Source organism: Stigmatopora nigra, chromosome 16 (assembly GCF_051989575.1).
Source record: "Stigmatopora nigra isolate UIUO_SnigA chromosome 16, RoL_Snig_1.1, whole genome shotgun sequence".
Taxonomy (NCBI): domain Eukaryota; kingdom Metazoa; phylum Chordata; class Actinopteri; order Syngnathiformes; family Syngnathidae; genus Stigmatopora; species Stigmatopora nigra.
Genome location: NC_135523.1, coordinates 1,669,243 through 1,683,100, shown reverse-complemented (window position 1 = coordinate 1,683,100; position 13,858 = coordinate 1,669,243). Strand labels below are relative to the sequence as shown.

The 13,858-nt window shown below is 41.4% G+C and overlaps 1 protein-coding gene across 3 annotated transcripts; it reads right to left on the bottom strand.

Moving 5' to 3' along the window:
* Nucleotides 1-1,278: 1,278 nt before the first annotated feature.
* LOC144209547 (enhancer of polycomb homolog 1-like) lies at nucleotides 1,279-13,835 on the bottom strand. Of its 3 annotated transcripts, none has more exons than XM_077735931.1 (14): nucleotides 13,716-13,835; nucleotides 9,100-9,259; nucleotides 8,884-9,029; nucleotides 7,928-8,134; nucleotides 7,703-7,851; nucleotides 6,939-7,086; nucleotides 6,705-6,854; nucleotides 5,647-5,736; nucleotides 5,432-5,580; nucleotides 4,969-5,363; nucleotides 4,267-4,526; nucleotides 3,616-3,754; nucleotides 3,241-3,544; nucleotides 1,279-2,536 (listed from the first exon to the last, which is right to left on the bottom strand). In XM_077735931.1, exons 2-14 carry the CDS (start codon nucleotides 9,197-9,199, stop codon nucleotides 2,464-2,466), a joined length of 2,310 nt encoding a protein of 769 aa, XP_077592057.1. In that variant the 5' UTR covers nucleotides 9,200-9,259; nucleotides 13,716-13,835; the 3' UTR covers nucleotides 1,279-2,463. The 3 variants fall into 3 exon arrangements, with proteins under 3 accessions (XP_077592057.1, XP_077592055.1, XP_077592056.1); XM_077735929.1 differs by lacking the exon at nucleotides 13,716-13,835 and adding an exon at nucleotides 12,488-13,030; XM_077735930.1 differs by lacking the exon at nucleotides 13,716-13,835 and adding an exon at nucleotides 12,488-13,028 and having other exon boundaries at nucleotides 6,705-6,851.
* Nucleotides 13,836-13,858: the final 23 nt, after the last annotated feature.

The window sequence follows — 13,858 nt, the reverse complement described above, 5'->3', positions numbered from 1 at the left end:
AACAGACCTGGATTTGAATCTTACTGTTTTTGTGGCAACGACAACACACATGGAGCCACTTAGCAACAAAAAAAGGGAAAAAATTAAGCGCTGTCATGGCAAATTTTGACGCGACATTTCATCCAAGTGTTGCAATTCTCCACCAATGACGACAAAGAACAGCAAAACCAGGAAAAGGTACAAAAAAATGAAAGTGTTTGACCCTGATTTTAGTTGCTTATTCTGCCCGGAAAAGCCACATTTTTCCAGTCAACAGTCATAAAAATATCAAAGACAGACATTTTTTCAACTATGATTAATAAGGCCACCCAAATTTGTTGTTTTTGGACTAATAATTAGCATTTTATGGTCTTTAAAGACTAATTTGGGGAAGATTAAATACTGAAAAAGTAGTGTTTGAAGAAAGACATCTAAAAGAATGTGAATTATTATGATATCACATTTTATCACCTCTACGTATTCCTCAACAATTTTTTCCCACATGCCAAAAATTGTTGGTATAACAGTCAGGCTTTAATCTGATTGGCCGAGAGGTTCAGAGGCAGAATTTGACATATGCTAATTGCTATTGGCTTGAATGCATTGTTTTTGAAGGGAAGTACACATTCACCTATGGAGCCAGCCATTGTTAATGTGTTGGGATTTTTTGGGACAAAATTTTGCAGTGGAGGCAGAGTTTTTGGTGGACAATTTAGAGGTTCAGAGGTGGGATTTAATGGATACTAATTGCTGTTGACTCACAGTTATGTGAATGCATTGTTTTTGAAGGGAAGTACACATTCACTTATGGAGCCAGCCATTGTTAATGTGTTGGGATTTTTTGGTGCAAAATCTTGCTTAGCTTTGTAGTGGACAATTTGGTGGTATATTTAACAGTATTATTCCACTTGAGGCACTTTTTAAAAAATATTTGTAATAATATTGAATTACTATTCAGTTTTTTGTAGGAAAATTTAGCTAATTTTTTTTTCGCGAGTTTTGTATCGCATGAATTCAGAATAAATATGAAAACACATTCCTGCATGAATAAGATGTCCAGGCGGTGGTGCCATAGTACATTAGCATTAAACTAATTTTTTGATGGAACTTTCTACTCTAAAAAAAAATCCTCTATTTTACATTAACACCCATTTAAAGCAAAAACGAACGACAACTACCCCCTAAAATACAAAGCAACGAACTCGTACTTCAAACTCAATAAAAGCACATTAAAGTCCAGTAGCACCACCCACTGGTCTTACTATGTCATTACATTTGAAATTAATTTAAGCAAAGCAGTTCACATTGAATGCCCTGGGCTTTATTGTCTTATTTTAGTGAGAATTCAGTCACATTTTTTTTTTTGAAATTTTTCTTTTCAGGCTCCAGGTGGGACAAGTAAACCTCACGGGGGCCAATGTTGAAGACCCCTTTAAACCCCGCCCACAAAGTGCAAGAGCACTACTAAGTAATGCTGCCTTTGTGTCGCACTCTTCACAGAAGAGAAAGAAGATGAATTTCCCCAAAGGAAGGCACCCAAAAAAATACTTGTGGTTTTGTCGGCTTTGCAGCCTCGATATTTTTTTTTTGTTTTCTTTGTTTTCCCCCAAAAAAAACAAATGAAAAAGGGTCATCATCATCCTATTTTTTAGCTATTTTTTTGTTCTCTTTCCCACTTCGGAATGCTAAAAAAAACTCCTCCCTTGTTACCACTTAAAAAGCTTACAATCCATTTTTGACCACAAAAACATAAAATAGAAAAATAACTCTTAATACAAAAAGTCGGTGAGATTTAAAAACAACAACAAAAAAACTCAAAAAATTTAACTGAGGCTCTTATTTTTTGCGTGAAATAACTCAGGACGACCCCCCCCCCCCCCTTTTCCCCAACCCCCCAAAAAATACAAAAAGCAGCATCGTCGTTATCAAAAATCGACCAAAAATTAAAAAAATAAAACTAAAATCTCACAAAAATAGTGCTTTAAAAACGAAGCGACTGAGGCTTCCGGGAAGATACTTTTTTTTCGTCCGAGTTGGTAATACCAAAAAAATCAACAACAAAAAAAATCAACTTACAGTGTACAAATAAAGAAAACAAACCAACAAAAAATCCTGATTAAAAAGAAAACAAAAATTCGAGTGTAAACACGGCACAATAAATAAAAAATAAAAGCAGCAGCGACTCGCACCATGCACATGATAAAATGTTTTTATACAACTCATTCGCTCACCTTTTGTTAGTTTTTTTTCCTCGTCTTTTTCGCTCCAAGTGCAAAACATCACAAACTGACAGTGGTGTATTCAAGTGGTATGTACAAAGCGCTTCTCACTGTCTGTACACATATGCACAAAGTACACCTTGACAAAAAAACAGGGAAAAAAACAACATGTTTCTTTATCTTTTCAATTTTTTTTTTTTTGGAAAGACGCCACGATGCACAGCACCTGAAAAACAAAACAAAATGGCGCCACCCTTAGGCGTCATTACGTGACTTCCATGGCCACTGTGTTGTCGGCTATACTGCTCAGGGACGATTTGTCGTCTTCACGTTTTTCCCTATTGAGAAAAACAAAAATTTGGGGGAATTATGAATTGTTTTTTGTGGATGGCGAGAACAGGCCAGGAAATTTTTGATGGTGTTAAAACTTTTTGACTGAAAAGTAGACCGATGTCGAGGTGGTTTCCAGAGTGTAATTCACCCAAAATCGATATAAAATGTTAAAAAAAATAACGTAGGAAAAAGTGAAATCCAATTGTTACATCCATGTTTTTACATGAATTAAGATATCGTGTTTTTGCAGACTATTGAAAAAATACAGAATTATGAAATAAGGTTATCTTTGCGTTTTGGTCCTTCTAGAAATCAATGGTGTCAATTTTTGAGGCATTTAATTTGGAAAATTTGGTACTTTTCCGGAATAGTTGCTTCAAAAAATAATTGAAGTGACAATTTTTGGGAGATTTCCAGAGTTTAGGGTTAGTTGACAAAAGTCCCAGAGTTTGTGATGTTTGTCCGGATAAACTCCGTAAAAATTCCAGAGCAGCTCTGAATTAAGATTCCAAGAGTGAATGTTGACTTCTCTAAAAACTGTCAAATGACGAGTTAGCAATTCAGTCTAAAATTAACCTGAATTCCATTCAATGGGTTTTTTAAAGGTATTCAATGGTGCTAAATGTCAAAAGTATTACATTGTGAGTTTTCACTTCAACGTTAACTGAGATTCAGCCAAATTTTGGAACCCGATGAGTCGCCATTTTACCTAGAGTTGATGTCCAAGGCCGGCGTTGCCGAGACTTTGGGCTTCTGCAAGTTGGCGGCGGCGGCCAGCTTTAAGGCAGATGGCGGCAGGGCTCGGGGCAAATGGCGCCCTGCCAGGTTCCCGGCAGACGGTACACTCAGACAAATGTTATTCCCGATCAGGACTTGAGCGGCGGTAGCGGGGGCGCCGGGAGTTCCGCAACCCAGCAGGCCCAGCGTCGCGTGGTTGCCGGGAGCGGCCGCCAGCGAGACGGGAACGGCGTTGGCGGCAGCTGCGCCAGATAGGTGAAGGCCCTTCAAGACGCCTGATGGCAAAAGAAAGTGTTTGTTGAAAGATTCTGGTTTTGTTTCGTGGTCGGTTGTGATGGGAACTGACCCGCTCCCAGGACGCCGTTGACTCCGCCGGCTAGAACCAGGTCTTCTTTGGACTTGAAGGCCAGGAGTTGGTCGGCGGTGACCAGAGCTGAAGCGGCGAACTGAGCCGTAGCCTGGTCCAAGGTTTTGGACACCAGAACCTGAGTTGGGGTGGAGGGGGGGGGGCACTGATTTTAGTTTGGGTTTGAATGTGTGATTGGCTTTTGCGGGTTCTCCAGTCTTTAATTGTTATTACTGTATTTTCTCGCATATAAGCCCCATCCACGTATAAACTATCAAACAAGGTACTATTTCTGAGATACTATATGAATAAAAACATCGTCTGCTGGATTCCGAAAGTAGACAAATACCAAATGAATGTCGTCAAAATACATTTTATCTATTTATCTTTTCTCAATTTTGAAATAATCAACCACAATCTTGCGTTAAGGCGTTTTATGCATGTCTAGTTTATGCGCATATAAGCCCTACCCTCAATTCAATCATTTTCTTCACGACAAATAAGGCCTATATGCGAGAAAATACGGCTAGTTTTTTTATTTTAAAGCACCCAGAATTTATGACATCCGTTTATTTCCAGTTGTCGACATTTAGAGGTTGTTGCTGACTATTACCACAATTAAAAATGAGAAGAGAAGGAAAGAGGACAGACCTGGTTGATGAGTGGGCTGGCCACGTTTAAGGAGTTGTTGGCGTGTTGGATTTGCAAACGTGGTTGCTCTTTCGGTTCCTTTTGTTGCTGTTGCCGTGGTGCCGGTGGTGGTGGTGGAGGCTGGAGTTGTGCCGGTGGCCTTTGCTGTTGCTGTTGTTGCTGTTGTTTGTCCTTTTGCTGATGTTGGCTTTGCTCCAGTTGTTGCTTCTGCATGACGGCCAGCTGTTCCTGGTGCTGCTGGTACTGCTCGGCCGTGAACACTGAGACAAACACAGAACGTTCAAAAAGCTGCCACCACCAAGCTTGAACAAGAGGATTTGGACAATTTTCGTTGGTAATTTGAGGACTTTCTGGCTTCAAATGGCCGCAATTGTCATCAACCTTCTGGGTTCTTTTGCCGAGAAGCACTTTGAAAGCGCAGTATGACATCATTAAAAACCCTCGAGTGAGTTAAAACCTTGCTCTCTGGGGAGCAGCTAGCTAAATTAAGAATTAAAAAGCTTTTAAGGCTCCATTCATCGAGTACTTGTAAGTCTGAATGAAAGAATCTATACGTGAATGAACAAGTTGTTCTTTGAGGCTCCCCAGAAACATGCCTGATAGAAAATAGGGACCCCTCTGGGCTGAAAAACTAACCTGGAAACGCAAATCGTCCCAAATTCTGAGACACCCGGCCTTAAAGTAGAAAATAGCAAGTCTTACTTTTAACAGGGGTGGCCAGACCAGGTTTGGTCTGCGATGGGGATCCTCCAGATGGGCGTGGAGTTAGTCCAGATGTAGCCTGACTCAAATCCGCAACCCCTTTCAACGGCGAGTCCCCCGTTTCCAAAGCGTTCTGCGCCAGCGTTCGTGGTCGGAAGTGCCTCCAGCGGCAAGATTTTATATTTAAAAGAATCCGGTTCAAGTCCGGGGTCCCACCAGACGACGGGGCGGAAGGAGGGCGGGAAGATCCAATGGCGACTGAGGTATTGGATTCTGAGGTACTGGAATCGCGGAGTGGGGAGTTTGCCAACCAAGGCGGACATCCACTTTCGGGGTCTGAATCCGATTCACAGATGGTGGGGTCCGGGTCGGCGTGTGCTCGGTCCAATAAGAATCTAGAAGGAGGAAAAGACCAGGTGATCCAGTTTCTAAAGCAAATTGGGTGGTGTTTTTTTGGGTTTACCTGCCGCCTCGCCCCACACGGCGCCGAGCCAGGCCGATACATCGCCGTGGTGCGTTTAGGGAAGTCAGGCAGTAGCGGAAGCGCGGATTCCCAGGCCCACCGTCCAGGGGGCCGGTCCAAGGCCAGCCAGAGCTCCGCTGGTCGTTGGACTACGGCGCAAAGAGAATGATGGCGTCATGTTCTCGGCCAAAATAGAGGAAGATTAAAGCACTTACGGCGTAATAATGGCAGCCGGCCTGCCTCCTGAAGGCGTAGCAGCCGTCTGGGTCGCTTTCCTCTTCGCCCTCCGAAGAACCCGAATGGATCTGCCAAAAACAAAAAAACAAAAATAGCGTTATTGTGGCTGGAAAGCATTTTTGAGTACATTTGACTATTAGCATTTTAAAGACTGAAATATTCATTCATTTTAAATTGACACCGATTGGGCTGACCTTCATGACAAAATGAGTTTGATTTATTTAATTAGGGACAGCAGATATTAATGAACAGATTTATATTCATGTTAATGAACATATATATGTAAATATGTAAGGTTGTAGCTGAAGGGCTAATTTGCATTTTTTAGTCCCTTGTGTAGGTTGAAGTTAAACAATGACATATACTAAACACACATAGACCTAGCACAGTTTTAGACAGGGTTGTGATTGCAATTTTGTTGGTTTAAAAGCCAGGCTTTAAGATGATTGGCTAAGAGGTTCATGTATGTTAATTTGTATTGAGTTACAGGTATGAAAAGAGAAGGGGCTATGGCTAGTTTAGCACTATTTTTGAAGGGAAGTACACAGTCACCTATGGAGCCAGCCCTTGTTGATCTATTGGAATTTTTGGGTGCAAAATCTTGCGGTGGAGGAGGAGCTTTGTGTTAGAAAATTTTGTAAACTGAAATGGAATATTTAACAGTATTATTCGAGTTCAGGCGTTTGTTGTTGTTGTTTTTGTTTAAATAGCTGATAGTAGTGGTGTGTTTTTGGCTGTAGTGTTTACAGTAAGTATTCTCTGATAATTATTTTTAATTGAAAAGAAAACCTAATTTTTCTGCCTTTTTTTAAATTACAAAAACTAAAGAAAAATTAAAAATTAGAAAATAAAGTGTAAACTAAGCATAATATAATAAGGTGTCGACTACCCGTGTTTTTCTTTAAATTAAATCAAAAACAAAATGGAAAAACATCAAATATGAAGTTTTTACCCTTTTTAAATGAAAAAACTTGACAAATAATTTGATGTAAATTTACATTGCTTTAGGCTTTAGGCTTCATTTTTTTGGACTTACCTGCGAAAAAGCTTCGTCATCCGAACTGGGAAAGTCGTACTGGTTGAGGTCCTTGAGATTGAAGGGCACATGATGGGCTGCCGACACGGGAGGGATCTTGGGTTTCTTTTCGTATTTCCTTTTGGTTCGCACCATTTCCGTCTTCTCCTGCTGGCCATTTCACCCAAAAACAACGAAAAAAAAATGTATCATCTTTCAATACGAAAAAAAAAAAAATTGTTTCGTTGTTTTCACCTTCTTGTAATCCATCATATCCAAGTGGTCCTGATGTCTGTACTGGTTGGCACTGGGAATGATGGGGATGGTATAGATGGGTCTGACGAGAGCTTGCTGGGCTAGCGCTTCCGCCATCACCTCACAGCCAAAATCGGGCATGCTGTTTCTGTCAGTCCAAGACGGAAAAGTGTTGGCAAGAGAACAGACAAAAAAACTAGAGGAAATTGAAATGTCACTCCAAATCAGAGAAGGCAGCAATTTGCCGGCAGCTGGTTTTGCGAGAAAGTTTAGAGGTCGGGACGGGTACGAAAAAGGGTCACAGAGCTTTCATTTTATCGTTGCTTATTGGCAATGTTCCCTCTAAACGCACTACTTTCGTCTTCTCTGCGCAGCAGCAATCTAATGGCGCGTAGTAAATAAAATCCAAAGGTTTTTTTTTACTCCTTTCCCCATGATGGCGCCGTTTAAGCGGCAGTCAATGGCAGTAGCTCTGTCCACTTTTATGTTTTTGGTGTTTTACAGCATGTTTTACATGAAAAATTAGTGGGAACATTGATATACATCTGCTTACGGCAGTTGTTATACTGGTGTGCCCATGGCGAGCAATGATGATGTCACTCAGTGCACTCAGGGAGGTTGTCTTTCTTCCCAGAACAACGAAAAATTAGAGGGAACATTGCCAGAGACCCGTTTAAACCCAAAACAAAAATCTGGGTCTGTCCACTCAAGTTCTGGTGTCTAAAACCTTATTGAAATCTCCAATTTAACGTGTTTCCACTTACCGTTTCTCCACAACCTCCAGTGTGAGGTGTAGCATTTCCCTCTTGCTCTTTTCCCTCCTTTTGATCATCTCTAGGATGGTGACGGCCCGGCTCAGGTCCCTACGAAGTTTCAGCATCTTCTCGTAGGAGGCCTCGTCATTTTTCCGGTTCTGGAAAAAAACAGGAAAAGTTAAGTCTTGGTTGGCGTATTTAAACCTTTAAACCGTGGTCCATGGATTACGTTACCTTCCTGGTTTGCATCTTCTCCGTCCGTCTACGAAAGGCCACGTAGGGGTCGCTGGTGCTGGAGCCGTCTCGCTTCTCTTGCTTGATGTTGGAGACAAAGGTGCCGAATTTGCACACTTTCCTCTTGCGGCTCCAGTAGTCGAAGACTTCCTTGATCAGTTCGTCGTCCTCTTTGAGAAGAAGCTTGGCTTCCTGGAGACTGACAAACTGAAAAGAAAAAGCATCAAATTGTAGACTGTTCAAAAAGTAGCCATACTGAAATATGCTTTCTCAGTTACAGTCGTACCTCTACTTACGAATGCCTCCAAGTACGAAATTTTCAAGTTACAAAATCTTTCCGTTTTTTTATTTTGAAATTGTCCTGGTAGCATTATCGTGGCCTGATTGACTGTGATTGAATGTGTTTATGTGAATGTGTTTCTGTGCTAATGTTAGCTTATTCTTTACTGTACTGTACTACAGTATGAATAGAGCATGCTTGTTATTCATTTAATTACATTAATAAATAATTTTCTTATTATTTTTCTTTCATTTCGGCCTGTTTCTCGCATCTTTCATACAAAATTGTGACAATGATCATTTTTAAAGGGTTGAGTTTTAAGTTTTTTGAACGAATGACCGAATTTACGTATAAAGTACTTTCCTACTTACGTAAAAAGTTGCGGAACAAATTCATTTCATATGACTGTATTTGTCTTTTGGTGATCTAATTGCACGTAATGAGCACCCCCGCTTTAAGACATCCTCTCTAAGTCAAAGTTTTGCTTTACTTTGCCCAAAAAGGGTTCAGATTTTTTGGGGAAAATGTGGATTTTTGAGTCAAAAATTTTGATTTTTGGGGATCGAAAATGTGAATTTTCTGGGCTTTTTTTTGGGAATTTTAGTGTATCTGGTATGATCAATGGCAATTAAAGATGAGTAACCAAGTCACTCAGTGAACCGAACGTCAAGTTTACCTGCTGCCCGCTGCCTTTTTCCAACCGGTCAATCATTTCTTCGAACTGGAGTGCTGTAATTTCCATTTTCTTCTTTAGCTTATTCACAAACGTCTCATCGCCCGAATCCAGGTCGTAGTCCGGCTGCTCCGTATCCAAACCGAAAGCTGTGTCGAGACAAAACGGTCAGTGTGACGAACTCGCACCCCCCGCACGCCGACGGTTTTGGCTACTCACGCTGTAAGTGAATAAGCTGCTTTGGCATTTTGAACTCCCCAGGGTAGAGGGACTCGTAGTGCGTGATGTTGCGTTCGGCCTCGGGGACGGGGATGACCATGTTGTCTCGCTTCTCGCCGTAGACCTGCTGCGCCGAGATGGCCCTCTGGAGATGGTGCTCCTGTGTCGAAAAATGAGAAAGACGAGACGTTACACGGGAGGTGCAAAATAATCCAATTTTGTTACGAAATGGAGTCGGTAGAAGAACAGGCAGTCAGCGTGTTTTGTCTTTTGAATGCGGGGCGAATTTGCAATTAACCGATTTTACGGTTCAGCTGGCTCGGAATTTATTCGGTGAAAAACAACTGGAGTGCTTCGGAATTGGCAAGTTGGGGGCATTATGTAAATCAAGGGTGTCAGACTTGGATTGGTTTGCGGGTTGCGTTAACGTCAACTTGATTGCATGTGGGTTGGACCATTTTAGATATATTTAGATTTTTTTTGTAAATGGATTAAAAGCCCAGAATGTTCAGTTTTTTTTATAGATCTAAAACAATGTTTATTTTCAGCTTTTTTTATATACATTTTTAGATTTTACGGAATGATTTTTTAACTAAAAACACAGAAAAATGGATTAAAAAATGCCCCTTATTGATATAAAAGGACAAAAATCAGGAAATTGAAAATTCATCTATACTCTATTAAAATTTGATCCTAAAACAGAAAGTCAGCACTCATGATTGACTTTTCCGGGCCGCACAAAATGATAGGAAGGGCCAGATTTGGTCCCCGGGCCGCCACTTTGACACATGTGATGTGAAAGATTGCAGAACAATAATGTTTTCAATTGAAGCATTTGTGTCCCAATAGTTGGATGGAGACGCAACAGATGGCTTTGGCAGTCACGGTTTGTTCTCGCAATGAAGTTAGCAGCGCTTCCTCCCACTCATTTCCACACCATGCGAAACTTATAATAATACGCAGACGGCTTCCACAAATTGGGTCAACGTTTCCACGACGTACGAGTAAGTGAAAAAAAACTGAAACGCCATTGTGGTTCCATCCTAGGCAATAGCTAGCTAAGGGCCTTAGCATGTTTTAACTGATTACCATTGAAAGCAACATGTTAGCTTGTTACTGTTAGCATCCCAATTCATTTGAGATAGAAGAATGGCAGTCTACATTTAAAAAATGCATTTCAACAAAATAGCCGCAATGTAAAAATATAAAATTGATCAAAAACATTGACGCACAACCATATAAAACACAAATACAGACATAGTACAAAATGTTCTAGCACAGAGCAACGCACTGAAAAAAATCCAACAAAAAAAAACACATTTTTCAATACGCCGCACGTTCTTGCAATTAAGCGTTCCAAAGCAACGGAAAATTCCTCCAATAAAGACGAAAAAGCGTTGCCACGGCAACTGAAGCGCGGCCTCCAGCAGGTGTTTTCAGAAAAGTCCTTTCTGATTGTGGCTAACTGCGAAGCCAGTCGAAAAATCAAGGTTGCATTGACCCGCTAGAATGTTGCTTTATATTCAATTGTTATAATTGCATTTGCTTCTATTCAACATTTGCCCTTGACGGGTACAAAAAAAAAAAATAATAATAACCTACTAATCCCTCCCCTTAAACCCTCAACCAGTGGTGCTCGGACGTTTGGTCGCCGGTCAAATGGTGAGTTTACTGTTGAAACTAGCTCTCAAAATTATATTCATGAGAGAGTTTAATATCTAAGTACTGTTTAATATCCAAGTACTGTTTAATATCCAAGTACTGTTTAATATCCAAGTACTGTTTAATATCCAAGTACTGTTTAATATCTAAGTACTGTTTAATATATAAGTACATTTGAACGGCGACCAAAAGACTGGAGACCAAATGTCCGATCACGTAAACCACTAAATAAATGAGCGCCAATTAAATTTTTCAAACGGCAAGCTTTTAACACAGCAAAAAAACGTAAATAAATACGCGAATCAAAGGGTCGATAGACACCAGCACGTGGTCAAGCACCCCCCCACTGCCGTGCTCTAGTGACCCCGCGGAAGATATAGGTCACGGAGCTAAGCCACGCTGCTCGTAGTAAAACGTTCCTCTTTATCTCTTTTGTCACTCGGTTATGTAATACTACTGGAGGTGGTGGTGGTGGTGGTGGGGGGGGGGGTAGTGTGGGGGGTCTGGCGCAGGAGGGGGGCGCATTTCTGCTGACTTGGCGGGGTACCGTCTGTGTTTTCATGACGTTTGTGTCTGCTGCTCAGATTTACAGATGGGCTCTGGGACCCCCTCCCAAAAAAATCAATCAAAAAAGTAAGTACAGACTAACAGAAATAAATCCCTACGGAGAAAAATGAATTTTATTCAGATGGGCCGACAAATGAGTGGAAACCACCTCCCGTACTATATTAGGGGAAATAATATTTGCCTATCCATACGTGAAATTAACATGGTGAGTGTCTATTATTTTGCCTGAGGATGACAATGTTTAATTTATCATTAAAGATTTTAGATTGGGTCGTTTTTATTCTGTTTACTAATTTAAAAAATGAACTTGTTTGTTTTTGTTGCTATTCAGTATTTTTCTGAACCACTAGTTGTTATTATTGAAAATAACTTTATGGCTAAAACCACTAAAAGTCTCCAAATGTAGTCTGAAATTCATCACTGTGCAATAAAACTTTTACTAAAAGGTACTTAATAAAAAAAAATAAACTCAAAAGTTCATGAGGTGAGTGAACTGTTACTTTCAAAACACCTGTTAGAAAGTGGGAAGGGCAAAAACATCTTAATATGAATAAAAAACTAATTTTATATGACTAGACATATATGAGAACAAATAAATATAACCACTGAACAAAAGTTGAAAAGTAACAATGTTGGAACTAAGTGTCAAAAAGGGGCCAAATATGGCACCGGCTAGGCCGAAAAAGGTAGCCCACATGGCCGCCTGGGGAGCTGTCAAATGCGGGGAGGCCGGTTGTCAGAAGCCGGCACGAGCTCAGCATCTCCCTCTGGGCCCGGGACGCTGAAAGTACACCGCGGCCTAGCGAACCACCGAGCCATCCCGTGGAAAAGTCAACAAAATGGTGGAAGCGCTACACGTCACGTGACTTCTTTGTGCTCTTCCCCACGTTTTGGGGCCGAGCGAGCGGCCACGACACCCCGAACCGTCGGCCTGTCATCCCCGTAGCGACACCGCGGCGACGCTCTGGCCGGAACCGCCCGGCTACGCGGCAGATTTGGCCGAGAATCCGTCGTCGTGCGGTTCAACCAGAGCGGCCGCGGTGGCCATTTTGAGCCGAGCCTGCGCAGGCAGGCAACGTAGCGGCGGGGTTGAACGTCGCCGGGTGGGGAGAAAAACACACGCACATACCGGTGAACGCGCGCGGCTAAAATAACGTACCGATTCCTCCTCCTTTTCCATCCCGGTCGGCATCTGTGGCACCGCCCGGTTGATCGAAGCATATTCGTGCAGGTCCGGTAAATCCTCGCAGCGGAAGACGGGCAGGGGCTTACTAGCATCTAGCGCCCGCGCCCGAAACGACAATTTACTCATTTTGTTTTTTGTCTTTTAAATTGGATATTAAAAAGATGCAGCATCAATGGGGTCTATTTGCGAGGAAGTCTGCTGCCTCTAGTTCTCATGGATGGGTCGGGCTCGGTGTCCTGGGGCGCTCTGGTCGATCGGGGGCTAGGCTCCGGTGCTTGGCAGCGCGAGCAGAGCCGGGCGGGCCCGCGTCTCGGTGGCTCTAGGTCGGTCTCGTTTCCTCCGGCGCTCCGCTCTCCCTCCCCGGTTCAATGCGCCATGGCCAACATGGCGGACATTACAAACTCATGTAGCGCTCGGCTCGCAGTGCTCGGCCCAACCCACTCCATCGCACCCGAACAGCCATTCCCACGCAGTTTGGCACGCGTGCGCGCTCCATACAACCGCGGGGTCCGGGGAGAGCGAGAGGCGGCGGCGGTGGAAACATTGGAATCGGCCACATTGGTTCGAGTGGAACGAAATGACCTTTTTTTTTGACATTTGAAAATAGTATTTTGCAAAAGTTATTTTAACTAGTGTCACACTCCGAGCTTTAATCCCATGACAGAATAGACAATTTTCTGCCATTTTCTATTATGAATATAGTCATATTAATGAAATGTTTTGAATATATATACAAACTATTTCCATTAATTGGTTTATAGAATTCAGTTGTAATGACAATGAATTACTAATATGACTATTATGATAAAGTCATTTTACTAAAATCTTTTAAATATATACAAACCTTTTTCCATTATTAATTGATTTATAGAATTCAGTTGTAATAACAATTAATTACTCAAGCTTTGTGCTATTATGATTAGTCATATTATTAAAATGTTTAAAATATATACAAACTATTTGCTAATGCTATTTTGCCTTTTGCAGATGGTAAATTATATCTTAGCATTGCCTTTGTCAATAAAGTTAAGTCTATTTGACCGAAATAACTGATGTTAACAAACATTTTGATATTACTACCTTGTAATTACAAAATATATCAGCACATAAACCCTCACAGAACTAACATAATAAAACATGTGCCTGTTTAGTTCAAGATAATATGCAAAGAATTGATGAAAAATATAAAATTGTGTATAACCTGGGATCATTTTGAAGGCATTCCATAGGTTCCCACAGTGAGGTTGAATCCGTTCATCCATTTGGAAGTAAAATGACAATTTTCCCAAATCCATTGCAGCCTGAAGAGGAAATAAATACATCTTAATGTGGCATATTTACATT